This window comes from Hippoglossus stenolepis, chromosome 14 (genome assembly GCF_022539355.2).
Source record: "Hippoglossus stenolepis isolate QCI-W04-F060 chromosome 14, HSTE1.2, whole genome shotgun sequence".
NCBI classification, from domain to species: domain Eukaryota; kingdom Metazoa; phylum Chordata; class Actinopteri; order Pleuronectiformes; family Pleuronectidae; genus Hippoglossus; species Hippoglossus stenolepis.
In genome coordinates this window covers 7,305,619-7,327,762 of record NC_061496.1, presented here as the reverse complement: position 1 = coordinate 7,327,762, position 22,144 = coordinate 7,305,619, and the positions used below count along the sequence as shown (strand labels likewise).

General features: G+C 42.3%; 1 protein-coding gene across 1 annotated transcript in view; it reads left to right on the top strand.

Moving 5' to 3' along the window:
• The first annotated feature begins 985 nt into the window (after positions 1–985).
• sgip1a (SH3GL interacting endocytic adaptor 1a) overlaps positions 986–22,144 on the top strand; it is a 64,046-nt gene continuing 42,887 nt past the window's right edge. The window contains 2 exon segments of the mRNA XM_035177056.2: positions 986–1,160; positions 2,046–2,090. Of these exon segments, the coding sequence (XP_035032947.2) occupies positions 2,081–2,090 (10 nt within the window). The 5' untranslated portion in view covers positions 986–1,160; positions 2,046–2,080.

Sequence of the window (22,144 nt, the reverse complement as noted above, 5' to 3'; positions counted from 1 at the left end):
CTATTTTAAGGCATCTGCTGTCTGAAAATATGAGATGAAATACACTCTTTGAACCAGGACTGAAGTTTAGTTCTTTCAGTTTGATTACAGAGTCTCTGTGAGTAATATCGAGAGAAAATGCACGATAAACAACTCTCAGGTGGCAGTTTAGAGGAATATAAAGTTCCTCTCTATTGACATATCTGACATATTTGGAATACAGAAGAAACTTGGACATGGATTTCCCAAAATCGACCCAATACAAGGTCCCATCACAAAATAATTGCTATTTCTTAAAAAATGCAAAACACCGACCTAAATAATTAAGTATGTGTAACAGTTTGTTAGTTTGTAATTTTTTTCTGTTCAAAGCCTCCAACCTGAACCTCCCACTTGTCCCCTGTCTGCGACAATAAACTAAACTGAACTGATATATGAGCGACATACTCAAAACAGCCCACACAATTCTCAGAGAGCAGAATACTACTGGGATTTCTATGATCACCACGACAACTAAAAACAATAAAAAAAAAAAATTGCCATTCATTTTCAGGCTGCTCTCATTCAGTTTTCGTAGGAAATACTACGAAAACTTATGCACTAGAATTCGTTATCATTATTTTTGTAGATTTGCTTAATTGTGAGTCTCATCTTCCTCATCTCCCTTATATATATATACATATATATATATATATATATATATATATATATACACACACATATATATAGACACACACACACACACACACACACACGTTTCTCTATAGTTGTGTGGACACTCATTGACATAATACAGTCCCTAGCCCCTAACCTTAGCACACACACACACACACCCACACTCAGAGGAGGGGGGCTGGCCCTGACATCGTGGTCCTTACTGCTCGTTGGCTGCAGCTGTGGCCGCGTTGCCATGACGTCACACGGATCGATGCGGTGGGAACGCGCGGACACGGGAGGGAGGGGAGAGAGAGAGAGAGAGATACTTCGAGGAGGGAGGGAGGGAGGGACGCAGAAAGAGTCGGTGCACGAGAGGGAAGACATATTCAGTTCAGTTGTGTGTGCGCGCGTGTGTGTGTGTTGGAGGGTCGTCAACATGCGTGCGTGCACACACCTGCACGTTATTCTCTCCACCAGCTTATAATTGATGTCACTCACCGCTCGACACACTGCACTGACATAAGGTAGGCTGCAGTGTGTGTGTATGTGTCTATGTGTGTGTTTGTGTGTATATACATGTCTGTTGGCCTCTTTCCTTGCCTCAGTTTTTGTATGTAAGTGTTTGTGCGCGTGTGTGTTGTGTGTTCACAGTCGCTTGTCAAGAGAGGGAGGGAGGGAGGAGAGGAGGAGGAGAGAGAGAGAGAGGGAGGAGAGAGAGAGAGAGGGGAGAGAGAGAGAGAGAGAGAGAGGTCACTAAAACGCAAAACGAGTTTCTCCTCCTGGGCCACAGTGTCAGGAGATTCAAGCTTGGGGGCCATGTGACTGCACAGAGACCTGCGGGGATTGGCTGAGGCCACGTGTGACGTCAGCCAAGTGCCTCCGCCCCTTCAAGCACCCCCCCTCCTCAGCCCTCCCTCCTCCTCCCAAACACACACACACACTCCTCCTCCCTCCTCCCTCTCTCTCTCTCTCTCTCTCTCTCTCTCTCTCTCTCTCTATCCTGCCTCCTTTATTTATTTATTTTCCTCCTCTCAGTTTTCCCCCCACCTCTCAGCATCCTCAGCTGAGCGTGTAGGTTAGAGCAGCAGCAGCAGCAGCATCCTCCATGGCTAAAGCCCCAGCTCTGATCAGCAGCTAGGCCTGGCTATAGGACCTGTACCCCTCCTCTCTCTCTCTCTCTCCTCTCTCTGTCTACCTCTCTCCACATCTCTCCCTCCTGGGCTAGTTGACAGGCGACGTCTGGCTGGGGAGGGGGGGGTGGGGGGGTGACGAAGGCTCACTGTTAGCCAGGGCGTTAGCCGGCCATCCATTCTACTGTATCTCTCTGGTAATCGGGGGCTTCTTCTCCATCTCTCCCTCTCTCTCTCCCCCGCCCCCCCTCCCACACCTCCTGCAACTCTCATTTCCAGGCTCATTGGAGATAGAGGAATGCAAATCTGCAACCATGATGGAAGGTAAGAATATTTTTCATTATCATGTTGTCCCCTTTTCTGCTGTAAATCAGGGTAATCCTCCTTTATGTCCTTGTCCTACAGCGGCTCATCTGCTAGAAAGCATGCATGTGTGTGTGCGTGTGTGTGTCTGTGTGTGTGTGTTTGGGAGCTTCAAATGTCATAAGCTGTCCTGCTATTTTGAGGACATACATTCCAGTGACTTGCATGCTATTCCGAGGAAAAGGCCACAGCCACTGAATGTCTATCCACAGAGGCACAATGGCGAGGCTAATTGAACCGTGTGTACCTTTTGTGAGTGAGTGTGTGTGTATGTGTGTGTGTGCATATGTCTGAGTACCACCCCCCCCCCCTTCTCCCGCTTCCCATCGTAAAGGATTATTTGGATTTATTGTGCAGGAGGGCTTATGTGCCCAGCTGGCTCACTTGTATGTATTCTCTTTGTATGTTGTACTTCGAAACACAGTCTCACACACACACACACACTATCTGCTCTACCATCCAGCCCCTAGATTTGGTGCGTTCATGTGCACTTCTCTACCCACCCGTGGTCGGACTGATCCCCGTGTGTCAGGTTGAGCGTATTGAGCAAACGGAACATTGATGGTTCTTTTTAATATCATGTCCCTTTAACTGATGACATCATCAGGGGAGGCCAGTGATGGAGGGATGAATCCCATGTGGAGCTCTGCAGCTGGCACGCAAAAGCCCTCATCCTTCCATCCATCCATCCATTCATTCATCCCTCTACCCATCCGTCATTTTCACAGTGCAGCTCTCGTCTTTGACCGTTTCATACTCGGATCCTGTTTTAATTCCCAACGTGACAACAGCAACCACATGTTTACCTTTTTTGAAACGGCCTTGACTTATGTAAGCTTTCACGTGCATTTCTCCAGGAAGTGAAAATAGGTTTAACATAACTTGAAATATCACTTCCTGATTGTTTACCCCCTGTAGTTAAGTGTATTTACTTTTTACATCATTATGTTTTCGTTCATGTTTCCAAAAGGCCAGATGATGCTGTCATTCAGGCCCGTTTACTCCAGTGCAGCTGATAATTGAGCTCCATGCCAGTGTGTGTGCGCTGCTCAGGAAGAGTCTAATTAGATGGTTGTCTGCTTGTTTGTGTGTCTGTGTTTGGACATGATCAATGTTATTGGGGCCTCTTCAGGTCTTGTGGTTTCTTATTATGCTGTTTAACAGTGGCCAGTTCTTTTAAAGTTAGGAATGGGCTAGTGCTCATGTTTTAATTATGAAGGGATATGAGAGTATTAGATATTTAGGATTTTCCAGTAGTTTTAAGTGGAGTGATTTCAGCAGTAACTTCCAGCCACATTTAATCCACTTTAGCTTATAAGTCTGTTGCTTGTTTCAGTATAGATGCATTGGGAGGTGCTGTTATGTTTGCTTAGCCAACATCTCTAAGTTTTACAGAAGGGGCAGTAAAGATATCGTGACATTTCATTTAAATATTAAAAAAACAAAGACTAATTCAGTCGCTCAAACTTCATAGGGTTGTAAGGTTCAAATGACACAGCGCCAAACTGTCCAGTTAAATGAATAAAGAATTGATACCAAAAGGAAGAAAAATGCCAAACATTCAAATAGGGAGTTCTTAGCTCAACCCTTTTGAAAACTGATGATTCAACAACAATGGCTATGCATGAATGTCAGATAACGGTGTATCAAATTGCTCGGCTTCTGTGTCACCCTGACTGTCTGGAGCAGCTTTTAGAATCGTAATAGCATCACTCTTTGTCACTTGCACATCATTATGCAAACTGCTCAGTCAGTTATAGTTGAGACAAAACCCCCGATACATTTGGCTGCACCCTTTCTGTCCTTGTCATAGTTGGGAACAGAGCCGGGATGTCTAATAAGCTCATGTTGACTGAGCAGGTACAGATGAACACTAGATAATTATGAATATTGCATCTCTCTGTGTGATAATAACCGACAGCACAATAGCTTGAAGTTAATGATTGACACAAGGTGACAGTTTTAGTGTTTTCCCTGAGTTATTAGTATTTGTGGTACAGTATAGCTGTTTTCAGATATGAATTAGTCTTTCACATATGAAGAACGCAGCAGGAGACTGTTCACGTGGTCAGAACATTCAGGCAAAGGGATGGCGTCTGGGTATAACATGAGGCAGGAGGTGATGTTTAACTTCTGATGCTGAAATCGCATGTTTGTGTGTACAGCACATCAACTCTGGTGTTGGCCCTCATCACCGAAAGCTCTCGAATCTCATTGTCTTACCAAGTTGACATCTTCGTCTTCCTCATCTTCTACGTCTCTGGATTTCAGTAGAGGGGTTGGGAGGAAAAGTTTTGGAAAATGTCTGGAGCAACTGACCCGGACATTTGCGTTCTTACATACAGCCCCTCTGGAAAACTTCAGCAAAATGAATTCAGTTCATGTCTGAAAGCACCTTATGTGACTTGCCTTGATGTGTGTGATGTGATGAGTCTATTTTTGAGCTTTGTAGATTCCAGACAATCACTTTTTTCTGTCCATCGTTGAGAGCACTGCAGTACACAAACCTCATGGTTCGGTTTTATGCAGAATTAGAGCTGCAGTGTGGCACAGACAAAGTACACTAACAGAACAGATTGCTCCTGCAGTAAATAAGGATTCCACAACTTCACCTTAACAGTAATACACGATAAGCTAATCTAAAGCTCCTCCTCCACCCCTGCAAGTGTGCTGTCCTGTCATCGTCTGCTTTTGTCACGAGCCAAGTTGTTAGGTAACAGTGACGAGGAGGAAAAAAAAGAAAAGAAAGACAGACCGTCTGCAAACAGCTTCTCCCTCCACTGGCATGGCTAACGCAGGCTTAGCATGGACTGTGTGAGGGCAGGATTACAGTCAGGTGTTAAAATTGGATGCTAATCCTTGTTAGCTCTGCTTTTTAAAGCTACATACCACGGCCAGCATGGCTGTCCCTGGGTAACGCTCAGGGTCAACACACAGGGTGATGACTTCATTTTAACCCCACACAGACACAGAGGCTTCACCTAGTATCAAGGGTGCCAGTCACCATCAGGCAATTTACCATCAGTCAAACCAAAACTCAATCAATCAATCACCCTCTCCCCCTGTATAAATCAACATAATATTACTTGATAATATCTTTCAAATTTCCTGGTTTTACTACACATGGGATTATTGGTTCTGTGGGATGTAGTGTATCCGTCGTTGTGAGGCAGTAACAAATCTCCTGTTTGCTTTTCTGTACTCAAGAGAGCTCGCACTTGCGTGGTGGTTGTTTCAAAAGTGACTCACTCATCTCTCCTCAAGGCAAATGTGCCGTGTAGCATGGGATTCCTAATCTTGTTGGACTTTTGAGGATAGGAGCTGTAAGCAGGGGGATCAGACATCATCAAGGCCACTGTGAAATTCAACAGATACCATTTTTAACTGTATAAGAACAGTATACCTGTTATATACTCCTCAAATCATAGATGACTATCAAAAAACAGAAAGTAAGCAAAACTGAATTGGCATTGAGGTTCTGGTTGAGGTATTTTTTTCTGTGGATTATTCCTGGTCTCCGGAGGATGAACCGTGAAGCTTAGTGACCCTCTGACCTTATAGTGCTACCATCAAGCAAACACATGCCCTTGTACACAAGAAACGGCCTTAAAATACAGTATGTAGCCAGCTAACACAACATTTTCTCCTGCTCCCTATAGGCGCTTAACATTTTAGTATTTGTGTTCACTGTCCAGCCCTAAATGTAAACTTCATACGCAAAATATCTCATCTCAACCTTATTAATAGATTCTTATATAACTTTGCTGAGCACGTTTATATTCCCATGGGATAAACCCTTTTGATTTTAATCACCCCTTGGCATTTCCTGCAGCATCGCTATCAGGAGAATGTTAAGAATGCACTGATGAGGCTCCAGGTTTAGCAGAATTAGCATGTTGTTGTTGTCAGGACGGCTTCAGTGTGTTGTCAGGATGTTGTTGACTCCATCCAACAGTTCTGTGGGCTGCAATAAGCGGTGCAGACTCGTGAAGGCCTGCAGGCTCGTAGTCCTGTTAATCCCAGTTACTCGCTGTAGGAATCACACTGTCACAGTGAGATCCAGGACTTAAGCGTTTGACTGGCTGAGACCTGGATAAACCCTCGACTGGAATGCTGCGGAGCAAAGGGCAGAGAGGACACCAGGCCATATGCTTGGCTCCACCGCTCTGCTGTAAAGGTCTCTCAACCTGACTTCATATGTAATGATAACATTATGATTGCTTGCTTCACTTATTAGGGTCTAGTTGAAGCTGATATCAGTATAACTGAATTGGTTTTGCAGTGATAACAAATCGAGCTCGGTCTGTTTCAGCTCATGGCAAACAAGCATTCAAAATTATCTCAGCATAAAAGATGAAGTCTCGTAAATGAGTTGTAATGAAAGCATAGGTGAGATTAATTTAGAATAACCTGAGTTCATGGTCGCGTGTCAGCACTGGGACCCTATCTTATTATCAAGTTTGGCATAACAGGCTTATATTTATATTGAGAGACATTAAACCTCATGAATGTTGAAAGACCTGAGTCAGAAGATGGTTTGCTTTTTAAGTGATAGCAACATCATACGGACTGTGCAAAGCATACACATATTATACATTTGCATTATAAGTAGAGCCCAGACGATCGGTTTCCTTTCACAGACAAATCAATATCTGTATTTATTTTTGCGGATATGCTCCGATTTTACATCTTTAGTAACAATGCAGAAAAGATGTGAACTTAGTTTTACATTTTGCATAAAAATGTTTCTTTTCTTAATTCAAGTTCTATAGATTTTGGTTTTATTTGCGCTTTCTTTTTATTTGTCGATATTTATGATGAAATGCATGTTTAAATTGTAACATAATATTTATTACATTTCTTCGTCATAAGAGTTGGTCTTAGGAAGTTTAATATCGTTATCAGCCCCCAAAATCCATATTGCTCGCGCTCTAATGGACAAGATTTTATTTCCACTAACTAAACTCCCTCAAACAAAAAGTAATAACACTACCTTGTTAGATATGGATAGCATCATTATCTGTGTTATTGTAGAGTTGAAGTCATAACACTTGGCTGGATTGTGGAATTAATGTTTTGTTTAATCACTAACATGCAGCAGTTATAAGCCAAACACTGCGACATTGATTACTACAAAAACAGCTCCCTATTGCATGATGAAGCCTTGGAGAAGGATCAGTATTGTCAGAATGTCTCCGGTCAACTCGATTCCCTATTTACCATTACATCCAACAGGCTCTAACTCTCCCTTTAAGGGACCGCCATATGGTTTCCAGAGTAATGACAGCGAGGCTGACTCATGTCTGTTTAGGTAATGACCTGAGCAGAGGCTCCCAAGTGCAAACTTTCATTGATTTCTGAATAAACAGGTATTTAGGGTTGTTAGGATGAGCACAAAAACATAAACGATGACAGCCAGATGTGTGCCAGGCGTGTAGCGCTGTTGTGGAAACATAATGATAATTATTTCCTCCTGAAGCCTTTTGTACAAGGATCGCTACACCGCCTCATATCACAGACCCAAATGAGTAATTGCATGTACTGCCATTGGCCCAAACGCATAACTTGTGTGGGCTGGTGCGTCAGAAGCAGCCTTCAGTAGCCTCGGAGAACTTTTATGATGGAACATCTGTGAATGTGAAATCCAAAATGCAGAATTGCGCATCCCTGCCATGTTTGAGTCACAGTTTTAATCAATATTTATTTTCGTATCACTCTTATCTGACCCACTTTACTCAACCATTTACTTATCATAGCAAATAAAAGCTGTATACATTCAGCATAACTAACAACTAATAAAAACCAAAACGTACAAATTGTGATTTAAAAACTACCTAAAATGACAGAAATCATATTTCGGAATAATGTATTTGAGGTGTACTGGGTCCATGTCCCATTCACTAACATAGAGGAGGTGGGATTTTTGACCTCAACTGTAACCAGCCACTGTGGGGTGATTAAAATGCTTTGTCTTCACTTTTGAGGAGCTGTCATGTCGTCCATCTTTATACACAGTTTATGAGTGGAGCACAACAGGAGTGGCATGTTACTGCTTTAATATCGTGACCATAGTAAATATGTGCCCACCTGTGCGTTGACATGTTGCTTTAAATTACAACTAAATTGCCAGTGCAGATGTGTTTTTCCACAGAACAATTAAAATAGTTCAACAGTACAAGTTTGTAAACAGGATGGGGAGGTGATAGACGAGGATCATCTGTACATATTCTGAGATGTGACAAGCCTGAGTCACTGGCTTTCCCTAATATTAACACAAGAGTGTGCACGGATGCTAATATGACAGACAATGCTGCCACGAAAAACGTGTGCATGTGTACGTCTCTTTGGTTATCAGAGTGTGGCAGACATAGAGGACAGCTCATTGTCGAATGTGTCGCAGTGGAGCGGGTCCAGTGTGGCTGTGCTTGACAGAGAGTTTGACAAAGACCCAAGTTAACTTTGCCACAGCGAAGACGCGCAGGGACAGAGAGCCAGGAGAGGAGGCGGAAATGAGTCCACTTGTTCTTGGTCGTACTTTTCCTAGCACCACATTCATTCATTGGACACAGCAGCACAACATCCTCACAACAGCACATTTGAATTCCATCTTGTTCTCTGCACACACACACACACACACACAGGAGCACGCACGCACGCACGCATGCACGCACACACACACACACACACACACACACACACAAAGGCAAGCTTATGTAATGACGCCCAGGATTCCGAGCCAGATGAACAGGCATGTTTGTGTAATTCACTGTCAGCTGGGGGAAGTTGAGGTTCTCCTCCAGTGTAATCAAACTGTTTCCTTGAATGACCAATTCATTGAATCCAGATTCAGTGAAAAAATATCAGATAAATACAACAGCATCTTAAACTGCTTACGGTATTTGTGTGCTTAGATCAGGCTTTGAAGAAGGAGACAAGTTAATAAATGAAAAGCACTGCACAATTAACCTGTTAATACTCTTTGACTTAATAATGTTTACTGTAATTGTTCCGTCTGATCTCCCCTTCAGTGTTGTCCTGGTTTATTTATACTGAAATGTTCCACAGTGCACAGCAACAACAAACAGGAAGTAGCACAGACTCTGAACCAACAGGGTGTGGATGGTGTTTTCGGTCTGACAGGGCCCACACAGAGATTAGGGGAGCCTGCTGTCGAAACAGTAGGAGATTTGCCATCATAATCTTAAAGATCTAAAAAGATGTTGCAGTGTTGTGACTGCTGCTGCAACCACGTCCCCGTCACTGTGTGTTCATGTCGCGTGGTTCATGACAGTAAAGGAGCAGAGTCTCTGTTGGCTCCATCAACAAGCAGAATTCAGATGAGAACCGATGAAATGTAGATCTTTTGTGATGTTGCGTACAAGGAAGATATGTTGTGGATGTTGTGATGTGCTGCATCATCTGTGTGTCACACACGCACATCACAAGGATGTGTTCAGGTCACAGCGTAGATCCGTTCTGAGCCTAACACCATGGATTACAAAGCCCTAGTGTATCTCTTTCTTTCAGTCCCGGGACACAAACACTCAAAAAGTTTAATAATAGTTGTCTTTTACGGAATCCGTGGTGGAGCAGGTAGGGGAGCAATCCACAGTACCCAATGAGAGGCGAGCGGGACAAACGAGACACAGGAAAAAGCTCGGGGATGATGAGTGTAGTGTACGATATGATTCCGGATGAAACGGGTAAACAAAACGAGGAGTGGTTGGCATAGAGGAGTAGATGAAGTGAGTCAAAATGTCCAAGTGGCGTTGCGTGAGAAGGGGAGAGATACATGGAGAGCAGCAATTCGTGTCAGAGCCCTGGAGGGAGAGGGCTAGATAAATAGATAAAGAGGGAGGGGAGAGGGGGCAGCTGTCATTACGAAAAGCCTGTATTTTGGTAAGTCACTTCCTTGTTTGTGGCTCATCAGCTCATGTGGTGGGACGAGTGATTTAGTATTCGGTAGGACACACAGGAGCTCATACCTCCATCAGGACTAACACCCTATCTCGCCATGTTTAAAGTAAGTGGTGAAAGAATCTGGGTTGCAATGGGTTCTTCCACGGGTCATCACTTCAGGAAATGTCATGGAAACAGGCTCAGTAGTTTTTGAGTAATCCTGCAGACAGCTGACAAATGGCAAAGAATAACCTCATTGCAGAGAAATAAACAGAGGTGGTTGCACAGACTTGGTTTCCTAGCTTTTATTTTGTTTTCTTGCAATTCCAACCCTACCCCAACTTTTTTGCAGTGTTGCAGCCTTAAAGCTTATTTGATTCAACATATTTACGTACGTTACAGAGGGAATTATCACAAATAGTGATGAAGTTTAGATTTGCCAATAGCGCTGTGGCCCCTGTGCCAATTTGACAGTAGCTAGCAGCTCAACATGGAAAGGCCTGCTCTCTGTTGAGGACTTTTCATCACCACCTTCTACACCTGCGGATTTAACCGAATATGTCGGAGAGGGATGAAACAGAGGTTTTTTGGAGTGAAGCCATAGGTTCGAGCCAGCAGAGCATTTTCACTGGATGTCACTGAGTGCAGAATGAGTCATAGAACATTTGGAACCATTTTACTGGAAGAGAAACGAAAGGGAGAAGAGACTTTGATGTGAAATCACTACGATATTGGTTTGTTGATGCATTTTGTTTGGCAAATAAGCAAGAAACTAATAATTAACACAAGGGCACAGGATTAAAGCTGGCAACATTTTTTTTTTATTTCATGGTTGTGTTTCTTATCTGTCTCCATTTCTTGAGTGTATAAAGAGAAACAAATAACTATTGTTCATTGTCATTGATAAATTGATTTGTGGCGATGTCCAGGTAGAAGCTTGACATCAGTGAAGTCATGATAGCTATTGTATTTACCCATTCATCCTCAGCCTTGATTAGTGAGGGATGTTTTCCCTCTTAAACACATCAGTGCTTGAACAAAGGTGACCATGACCCTGGTCTTTAGCCATGTTTCGACTGCAGGAACTTTCCTCAGGAACTAGGTATCCTCTGTGTGTTCTGACCACAGGGACCAAGGTCTAAATTAAGTTCCATGGAAATCTTTTTACCCCCCAAACAGGCCATGCTTGGGGGCGTAGGACTTTATGAAAGGATACTTTGGGGTGGGGCTTGGGTTGGTTGAGTGCTCCAACCCTTTAGTTCAGCTGGCTAATCTCAGCATTGGCTGGTAGAATCTGTTTCCTTACTTTAAGTAGCATTTCAGGTATTTTGAATATGCTTTGTTATGAGTGTCCTTGTACCTATGCCACCAGGTTGTGATCACCATTGTTGATGTTGCTCATCTAAACAATTGAATAATGATGGTTTGGTTTATTGTTCTCACTGATGGTTTTCACTCTACGTCTGCAGTTCCATTCATTCTCAGCCTCATGCCGTCACTTCTTCATGTCGGTACCTTTCTTTTTTAGTGCAGCGATCTTTAACTTTCTTTTATTTCCCATTGTCCATCTGATTTGTAGCGCTTCCTCTTTTCTTTTCCTGCACTGTGTTTCATATTATTGAAGAAAGGGTGAATAGACATGGTGGCGGGGAAACCCTCAGGGAAGAGAAATTTATTTGGCCATATAATATTAATGTGCTTCTGTGTGTAATGTATTCCGCTCCCGGGCCGACAGTTAGCGTTTGGCTCAATCTTCTTTGACTCGACTTAATTATAACAATTGATTAAATTTGCAGGGGGTTTAGGAGATAAATATGGGCACACATGATCATTACATGAGCACTGATTAGATGTGTATTTTTATATATTTTTTGTAGTACCCACTTACCTTCGACTTGCATCATCTACTTTAATTAGTGATTTCCTTACAATACTGTATGGGGGGATTTAGAGGAATATTGATGATTTACAAAAAGCAAAATAGGCTTTTTCCACTGCAGAATTTCATTAATTGTGCCTCAGTTTTCTCATAATATAACATATCGACTGCATGTAATGTCACCTACGAGTGAAGAGAATAGCATCAGTTTTAGGAGGGAATTTCAACTTTAACTGCGGCAATAAGAAAATATAGCCGCAAACAAAATAGGCCATGAAATACAAGATAGACTGCTGACATCAGTTTTTCATGATTCTTTCCAGGCTTCAGCTTTCCTGTCCTTTTCTTCCTTCCTCCCTTCGTTTAAATATATTTCATTTCAGCTCTAGCTAGAACAAGTGTTTGTGTGAAAAGTCCCCTCTTTGCCATATCCGTGGATTTGTCTGGGTCGAGCACTCTGCGTGTATCTGTACTGCGTGGCTGTGAGCCAGACCAGTGCAAACAGATGTCAGTTTCAATCAGCGGAGGTTGCACTAGCACTGTGACGCAGAGACACAGCTACAGGAAGAGATTAGCAGCGTTTAGATTGATAACTGGGATGGGATGAGAGATGTGGGGAAGAGGGACAGAAAGGTTGGAGGGCTGCAGAAAGAGAGAGAGAGATGTAGGGTGGGAGAATTGTGATTCATGAGAGAGGGATGAACAGTGTTTTGAGAATATGATTAAAGAGAAACGCGGGCATGCGTAGACGTGTCTCGCCAGCTTGTCAGTGACGTGTTGTCAGGATGCTGTTGTTTACTTGGAAAGTTCCTGATAGTGGGAATGTCAGAATTTCCGTGTCTGTCCTCTCTGTTTACATTACGCTATACGCCTGTTTTACATCCAGGCTTAAATGCAAGAGCTGAATAAACATCCCTTACTTTGTTCATTCTTGCATTCAGGAGTATGTTAACGCAGAATGCTGCAGTGCATGTACACACACCAAGCTGTGTGACTACCAGTTAAAAATAAACATCTGCAAAATAAGTCACAAGTTGATGTCACCCACTTTCATGAGGTCATTGTTATTGGTCCTTAAAACGTCACTAAATAATCACTGGTGTGTTTTTGTTTGGATTGGAACATTATGGCCCACAAATTAGTTTTTATTGCCGGAGACTGCTCTGTCTCATGGACAAAAATAAAACACAGGTGATTAAGATGTTGTGGTTGCTCATAATAAACTTCTTTAGTATTGCAGATGCAAATCAAGGTCAGCTCTGTTTTTGGGTCAGATATTTTTTATTAAGTTTGATGCAGGTTTTGTAAGTGGGCAGGAACATACTTTACCTGTAACTCATAATGAAGATCCCTCCATCTACCCAAGGTTGTGTTGCGGTGGAATATTCTCTGCCTTGTCATCATTAGTCTGATGTAGCATTATTTCTGACACTGTTAATCCAGTTACAGATGAAACCTGTCAGGCAAACCTCAGTGCACCATAGGAGACTAACAACACAGAAAATCTAGAAAGAAAAACTCTGACCAAATCATAAAATCTTAAAGGATATGTGCTCCTATTCACGTTGATTACTTGAAAAGATTTACATGTTCAAATGTTCAGAAAACACATCCTGAACCTCTCCGTTGCTACAGCTCCTCTTTTCAGCCTCTGTCTGAAACAAAGGCCTGGCTCCTGAAGAAGCCCAATCTGTTCCGATTGATCAACTGCTTCCAGTGCTTTTCACTACACTAGAGTGAAGAAAGACCGAAAAAGTTCTTTGACTAAACTCAAACCCATTCTTTAATCCCAGTGAAACTAACAACTACATAAGTGTAGCAAGTTTCATTTTTATTAACGTGTGAGTGTGAGTGAGTGAATAAGATGCTGTTTAGATGAGTTGGTCGCTCAGCTTGTCGTTGTCCCAGCAGCCATCAGATGGATGACTCATAGCAGATAGGATTTCATTAGCAGACATCAGACCTTCCACAGAATAGAGGAGCCATTGATTTTCACCATATCAGCAGAGAGGGAGGCAGAGGGGGAGAGAAAGGGGGAGGAAGGGAGACATGGGTACAGAGAGAACTGCAGTGGAGAGAAAACTGCGCATCAGTGAAACTAAACAACAAGACACAAAGCACCTGTCATCTGTGGTCCCACTGTAACACACTGCTGAGGAGGGCAGAGGGAAGTGCTGGTGCACTGCTCAGTATCTGGGTCTATAATGAAAGATGGCTGCAAAGATTTTCTGATATTCTCTTTGTGTCTTTTTTATGTTATCTTCAGCAAGTTGTTGAGATTCATCAGGGGAGGATGGAGACGGAGGCTCCTTTTCTGGACTCTCTGTTGTTGTTACCTCCGACAGGGAGGATGTGTTTTCACCTCTTGTTGGTCTGTTGAACAGATGGGACATTGGCTAAGAAAGATCCCACAAAAGTTTGGTGTGGATCTTCTGTTCAAAGGGGTGGCTCCTGGAATAGTCTTTAACATAAGCTGCTTTCAGACATGTGCTGAACTCTGGAGATCCCCCGGAGTTCCTCTGGAGTTCCTCTGGAGTTCCCCAGAGGAGGTGCATGTGTGAACGCAAACGTCCAGGTGAGAGCCTCCAGAGTTTCTGCGGACTTTCTCTGCCTCACCCCCTAGTATAATGTCGGCAGCAAGTCTAGAGCAGCTGCATTTTCATGTCACACAGTCCTGTCTGTTGTCTCTCAACTTCCCATAACCATGATGTTTTTGTGTATTGATGTTACCTGAGATTACAAGTTGAATTTAATTTGGGCAGACCACTCACTTGATTTACTTTCTCGAATGCTACAAAGGCAGCATTGGATCAGTGACTGATAAGAAGCAGCAACAGAGACTGACTAACACCAGCTTATACAGCACTAACTCTAGTTGCAGTGTTATGCAGTGGTTCTAAAGGTCCAAATAAGCTGGAACCAACATATACCCAGCAAGTTTTACTACCTCTCTGACAATTTGAGGTGGACTGAAGATGATTTGTGGGGTTTCTCATTTCAACACGGACTCATCACTCCTGTCATCTTTTAACATTTTCTCAGACATTCAGTGCCTCATTGACCTTACCGCTCAGGGGCTGAGGGAGATTCATATTTGCTCATTTAACATCCTTTCCAAAACAAATGAGCCACGACAGACCCGAGTGGTCTGAGCGGAGTTTGTGCAAATTAAAAGGGAGGCCGGAGGAAAAAGGTGGTTACTCCCCTCACTTCACCACAACGTTGACCATGATGTTAACGATGGCGACGGATGCAGGAAGAGGAATGTCATGTTTCTCATGGAACAAAATGAGGCTGTTTTACTCAAGTAGTTAATGTTCACACAAATACAGGAAGTTTGATAAACTCCTCTCCAACCATGCCGAGTTTTTTAAATTTTTTTTCGTTTTTGCCCCAGTATCACAAGACTTTTTGTTTTGTCCTTTCTCTTCCCCTGTGGCAAGTCATAAGGCTCTCGTGGAAAATAGTTTTATTTGCAACTAAAATGGAGATTGCTGTTAGCACTGTTTATTGCTATTTGGGTTTGTGTCAGGTATTCCCCTAGCGTATTAAAGCAGCTGCTATTTAGCTGATTTTGCTTTGAGATAAAAGTGGGCAGTAAAGTGTTTCTGTATTTAAGTACGGGAAAGAAAAGACTCATGGGACCAGCTCTTATTTTGTAGGAATCTGTTTTTCCCACCAATGCTAATTTCATTAATTATATAGGCCCAGATAGTAAAGAGGTTTTAACTGCATGAATGAAAATTAGTTGGTTTATGAGACTCTAACCTGACCAGTGTAATTATACAGCCAGTCTCTCTAAACGTAATTATGCAACATGTTTAAAATGCTCATGTTTCTTATTTACATGCCCTAAAGCTAACAGATCTCATGATCATCTCTGATATCTCATTATGCCTCATGAAAACATTTTGAATCCAGGCCTTCTGTTTCATTTACTCTCTTAGAAAAGATCCGCAACAAGAAACAGAGCTTCATATTCTTTTTAATCACAGCGTGAGAGGGAGCCGGGTCTAATCCGGCACCGACATCAGACTCTTTCAACCCTTTAACACTGTCTCATAAAAGCACAGCATTGGAATTCTATGAACAGAACAAGCATGTGCATCTGTGTCTGTGTGTACAGTCAGTTGTGTGTCAGTGTATGCTTGAGTAATTCTGTTTGATGTAGGGCCACGCCGTCCTCCATTTTGCATGACTTTAGCAGCAGCCGTTGGAGCAGGGTTCTCCTGGAATGGCCCCTTTTAGTTGTTTTAGAAGTACCAGCATGTTACATAACATGCAGTCACTAAGAACAATGTCTTTTTCAGTACATTTGCAAAGCTTACACAGCATGTTTTGCAGCACATAGTGACAAGTAGCCCTTTCAGAGAACCCTGGGTTATTTGTTAGCAGGATTGCGCAAAAACTAGTAGACTGATTTCCACACACAATCTGGATCCGCGACAAATATCGACTTGTTTTCTGCTCCAAGTTTCGTGGTAATCCCTCCTATCAGTAGTTTTTGCAAAATCCTGCTAATTAACAGACAGACACAGATGAAAACATTTCCTTTGGCAGAGGTAACTTGTGCAGCTCCAAATGATAAAACCTAAATGATAAATCATTTAGTTCATTGGATTAGTTCCCTTTTTTGTTTTCCAATTCTACAATAAGAACTAGACAATCATTGCTCCGCCTTGGCAGAGGCAAGAGCTCGACTGAGGAATTCTTGTTATTTCAAATTTGACTTTGAGGTCACAGTGTCTTGAATGACAGGGGAAATGTTCTTGAGTTCTTAAACTGAAGCCTTTGCAAAAGTATGTGTGCGTGCATGTGTGCCATCAGGATGACATGTATAGCAGCAAGGGGTTCTGGAAGTAACAACACTAATGGTTAATATGGCGACGATATACCATATATACAGAGGAGTAGGGAGATGTTTGTGTTGCCTCAGTCAACCTGTGGGTAATATGAGGCTTGGTTATATTGCAGGGCGTTAGCGTGTCACTGGAATTGATGGTGTGTTCCCTCAAAGTGGTTCCAGCTCTTGTGGTTCATCATGGTTTCCTCACCTCTCTCTCTCTGTCTCTGCCCCTCTCCCCTCCTCGTGTCACTCTCCCTTTCACTCCCCTTCCTCTCTCAGACACCACTCCACCTCTTCAGCGACACCAGTATAGATTCTTTATGTGAGGATGGTGACTGTGAGAAGATTTAATAGGCCCTTGTGTTAATGAACCATAGACTGTCGAGACATTCCTTTCCCCACCAAGAGTCGACTAAACCTGTAATCTGGGTGTGAACTGGCGAGAGGTGTGGTCAGCGGTCGGCCTTAACCAGCATGAACTGAGATTAGACCGTTGGTAGTAAGTAAGGGAGGTGTAATCCACAGGAATTTAGACCAGGCTTTTTTTGGATCCTATAGTTATAGTGGTGCGGATCTAATTTATTAATGAAAAGTGTGCAGTGTTGAAACAACTCCGTCCTGCTGTATTCCTCCACTGCTCCTTCACTCCGTCTGTTCTGTCCCCATTTTCATAATTTGTTCTGTTTGTTTTTTTTACAAACAAAGTAATTTCCTGTTCTTCCCTGAGGCACATCGAGGAGGACGTGACCAGGCTGCATCCGAGCTACTGACACACACACACACACACACACACACACACACACACACACACACACACACACACACACACACACACACAGGAACACACACTCGCTGCTTGCTGCTCACTTTACATTCTGGGACGACCAATGACTGTCATTACAGCAGACTCACAATCTGACCGCTTACCCACTGTACATTACATTTCATTTAGCTGACGCTTTTATCCAAAGCGACTTACAATAAGTGCATTAAACCATGAGGGTACAAACCCAGAACAACAAGAATCAAGAAAGTACAATTTCTTCAAAAAAGCAAAACTACAAAGTGCTGTAAGTAAGTGCCATTTAAGTGCTACTAAATTGTTAGTTTTAAAATTGTATTCAAGGTATAGTCTGAAGAGGTGTGTTTTTAGTTTGCGGCGGAAGATGTGTAAACTTTCTGCTGTCCGGATGTCCATGGGGACCTCATTCCACCATTTAGGAGCCTATGTACACACACTCACACAGTTTGTTGCTCACTGGCTAGCGGACCATACAGACGTATCATATAGCTGGTGATAGATGCTTGAAAAGTTCCTGACTGGATGCCTGAAAAGCAGAAATATGTTCCCAGCGGAGAAGTGGTGGAGGAGTCCGTCCACATCCCTCTTCCATGTCTCTCTCACTTGTCCCATTCATCTTTTATATCAAGTTAAGATATTTTGATTTGATTCAACCTGGTTGAAGGCTCTGGTTTGATCCCTGGTAGTCAAGCAACTGCTTATGGAGGACTAATGAATCCTGAAATATCAAAAATAATGTCCAATATCAATCAAAATGAAATTGTGAATGACCAAAGGGCCAGGAAGTTTTGTAATTCCCCTAAAAGCTTAAAAACTATTTTCAGTTTCATTATTTCTAACCTGAAAATGTTCTGCATTTTTTTATCGTGTGATTAAATTCAGTAATTGAGTGTTGGCTGAACTAATTGGCTAATCAGTTAGTGAACAGGGATTAAATCACTATAACAAATCAAACTGTGAACTGTAACTATAGATAATTGGAGCCAACACAACACAGCCTGTCTCTGGAGACCCTGAAGTGCTCATAGTTAAGTTCCTGGTCGATTTGATCTTAGTGTATCAGAACTCTGCCGACCAATGAGGAGCTGACACTGATGAATGGGTTTATCCCACTAACAGGACTTGTGGGAGAAGAGAGAGTTCACATGTTCAGCTTTACCATCAGTTTATGTGCATATACGAGGACGGGCAAACACAGGGTAAAGATGAAGAGGAGATCAGATCAGAAAGGAGAAAGTGGAGATTTTCTTTTCATCAAGTTGTGTGATTAAATAGCAGTATAGCAATTACGAAAGGTTAGAACATTGTTTCAGAATCACTCAATGTGCAGCCCGGAGTTTGTTGAAGGGAATCACAGCCATTCACATGATTAATTTGTCCATTCGCCTACAAAAGGGGAATTGGCTGTGCCCATACAATACCCAGGATGACATCTACCAACACACACACACACACACACACACACACACACACACACACACACACACACACACACACACACACACACACACACACACACACACACACACACACACACACACACACACACACACACACACACACACACACACACACACAGAACCTGAGAACAAGCTAGGGATCCTAAATAAATGGTTCACCGGGTGTAATGGAGAGAGGAAGCAGAGTTTCTGTGGCACAAGATGCTGATTCACTTCTGTACAATAGCTGCTTTATTTTATTATCTCAAGTTGCCCCATAAAGTCTCAGTTTTACCACTGAAGCAATGGAAGTGGGAAAATAACAATCAAACTGCTGTTCTAAGATCCAAGAGTATCACTAACACATCCAACATAAAGGCCCCTAAAAAAACTACTGTCCGTGTAAAGTAAGGATTTAATGTTTTAACATGTACAGGGTTTACAAAGTGAGTATTTGTTGCACATCTGCTATGTCAGAACCGCATTATATTTTGTTGAAGGATTATTCCATTCACCATTGAAGCACTGGAGTACTTTTTATTGAGTGTAATAACAAACTCGTCTCATCTTGTTTTAGATAATTTGGCAGTTTCTGTTTGTGACTCTCACATTTCCAGTTCTGCTGCAGGGCCTTGAACTTCTCAGCAAATACTGATTGAACGGTCTGTAATCATTGGAGCTGCACATGTTAGTTTTACAGTCATTTTAAACAAAGCAACTGTTCTGAAAGTTGTGTGTGTGTGTGTTTGTTTGTTCAGCAAGTTATAATTGCAGATCGTGACTGGACACCTCAAAAGTATGTGTGTGTTTTAGGACTCTTTCACACCTGCCTTGTTTAGTCTGGACTCTCTGAATTTTCAGTTTCGTCCGAACTAAAATAACAGGTGTGAAAGGGGCCTCAGACCGCGGTCCAGACCTCCAGAACAAAATGTGGTCTGACCAAAAGAGCTGGTCTCGGTCCGGATCAAACTTTTTTTCCGGATAGTTTGTACTTTCGGATGAATTGCAGGAATTTGAGAAAGCATTAAACAATGGCAGGAGAAAGAGAATCGGAAGCAGCTCGCAGGATTGCCTGTAATCTTTGCCTTCGATGATATAATGCTTGAACGACGAGTGTGTTCATTTTGCTGGTAGGGATACCATAATGATATCACAGTGGCAAAGAAATTAGAGGAGTGAACTGGCTCATTCATTTTCCCCATTCGAACAGAAAGGTTACTTTTTCCCGATACACTACAATAACAGAATTGACAACATGCCATTGTAGGATGTCTGCTGGTCTACAAACCAGTCGGTGTCATAGGTAGACACAGGCCTCGTATGTGATGACGAACATGCGGCATCAAAATTCTTCAGTGCGCTCCCTAAATTAGAATGTGAAACCAAAACCAACCGGATCAAATATAAACAATGTAAAAAAGACATGAATTTTGCTTCAGTTCCGGACTTTAAGGTGAAAAACACCCTGAGTCTGTTTGCTGTCCTTAATGTGTTCACTGAGACTCCAGTGTTTTGTGACATAAATACACACAGCTTCTTTGCACTTAAACCTTCAGTTTTTGCTCCGGTATTTGTGGAGTTTCAGAAAAGTCGGACGGTCTGTTATTATGTTCGCTCAGTGCTTGGGAACAGAGTAATGTATCCACAAAAGCCAGGTTACCTTTGCATTTCAGGATCCCCAAAGGTAGTTTCCCACATTTTCCCAATTGTGTCCTTGAAAACAAACAAACAAACACATGAAAATCAATTGTATTTACTATTTGCCATTTCACATTCATGTTCAGTCGTGGTCTTCATCGTGAAACGTCAAATAAGTTCAAAATATCTTCCAAAATTGCCATTTGCAGAGGACGATGCTGTATAAGGAGATACTGTATATTGTTTAAGGAGCTTATGGCTTTTCCTTTTACACCTTCAGATCATCCACCTACAGGTCAAATTTCAAATTCACTATAAGAATGTGAGGTATAAGAAACATTCTAGAACATAAAAGTGTGAGAACTGCTTCTCCGGCAACAGGGGGCGCTATGCTTGTCTCTGTGTAGTTGTTAACTGTAAATCATCACGCAGTCTGTTGTGTAAATTGTAAAATTGATTCATCAGTGACTCATATCAAATGTGGGCTTGTGTTTGCTTTGTATGTAAGTGTGTGTGCGTGTGTTCATTTTCTTCTCACCGCAGACCCTCCATCCTTCCTCCTCCTCTTCCTCCTCCTCTCAGTACGAGAGTTAATACTCAGTGCAAACACAGGTCTCTCAGTTTTATGAAAAAAGATCCGTCCTCTTATCTGTGAATCACTCTTCATTGTCCACCCACTTTATCTTTTTCCTTAAGGCTCAACAACTTTGAATCGCTGCGTTTGATATTAAAACAATGAAAGGTCTCTCTATAATTTATGTATTTAGCTTATTTGCTTATAGTCTTAAAATTGACTGTGGCAACCTTGATTGTATGGAGGACATGGCTATACTTCCTCACACTATTTATAACTGAAGCCAAATCTGACGAATTTGGTGCCAGAGTCTGCACAGTAGTGATCATGGTTTGAAGCCGTGGTAACGAAGTCCTGAAGATGCATGCACTCGACCAATCCTGAGTCAGTGTCAGCTGTCAGTCATGACGTTTCACCCCATTTTCAACCAAACTTGCTGGAATGAATACTTTGAACATACACCAGTGTGATTAAACTACCTGAAATGGCAGTAACCCTGTTTTCTACTTTTACTTTTAGCTTGGTCCAAGTCCCTTCCACTAACATGGAGAAGGGTTTATGACCTATACTGCGGTCTGCCACCAGGTGGTGATCGAAGCACTTTGGCTTAACTTTTGATGAGCTGTCATGTTGTTCATGTTTAGTCTATGGTGAAAAACTCCAAGAAGAACTTCTGCATCTTTGTATGTTGAAGATGTTAAAAAAATCCCTGTGTTTACATCCAGTGGAAACAGAACACGGGAATCCCAGTGGAATCCCCCTTTTTGACACTTCTGGTTAGACTCTTCTATTCTGAGATGTTCCCAGAATAATGTCCGTCCTTTGCTCAAAGCTTGACTTAGTTCCCCAGTTACTTCAGCTCTGCACCATCCTTTTGATCGGTTGATATTTTACGACTGGCTGAGATCAGACGAACCGTTTTATATGAACCATTATTT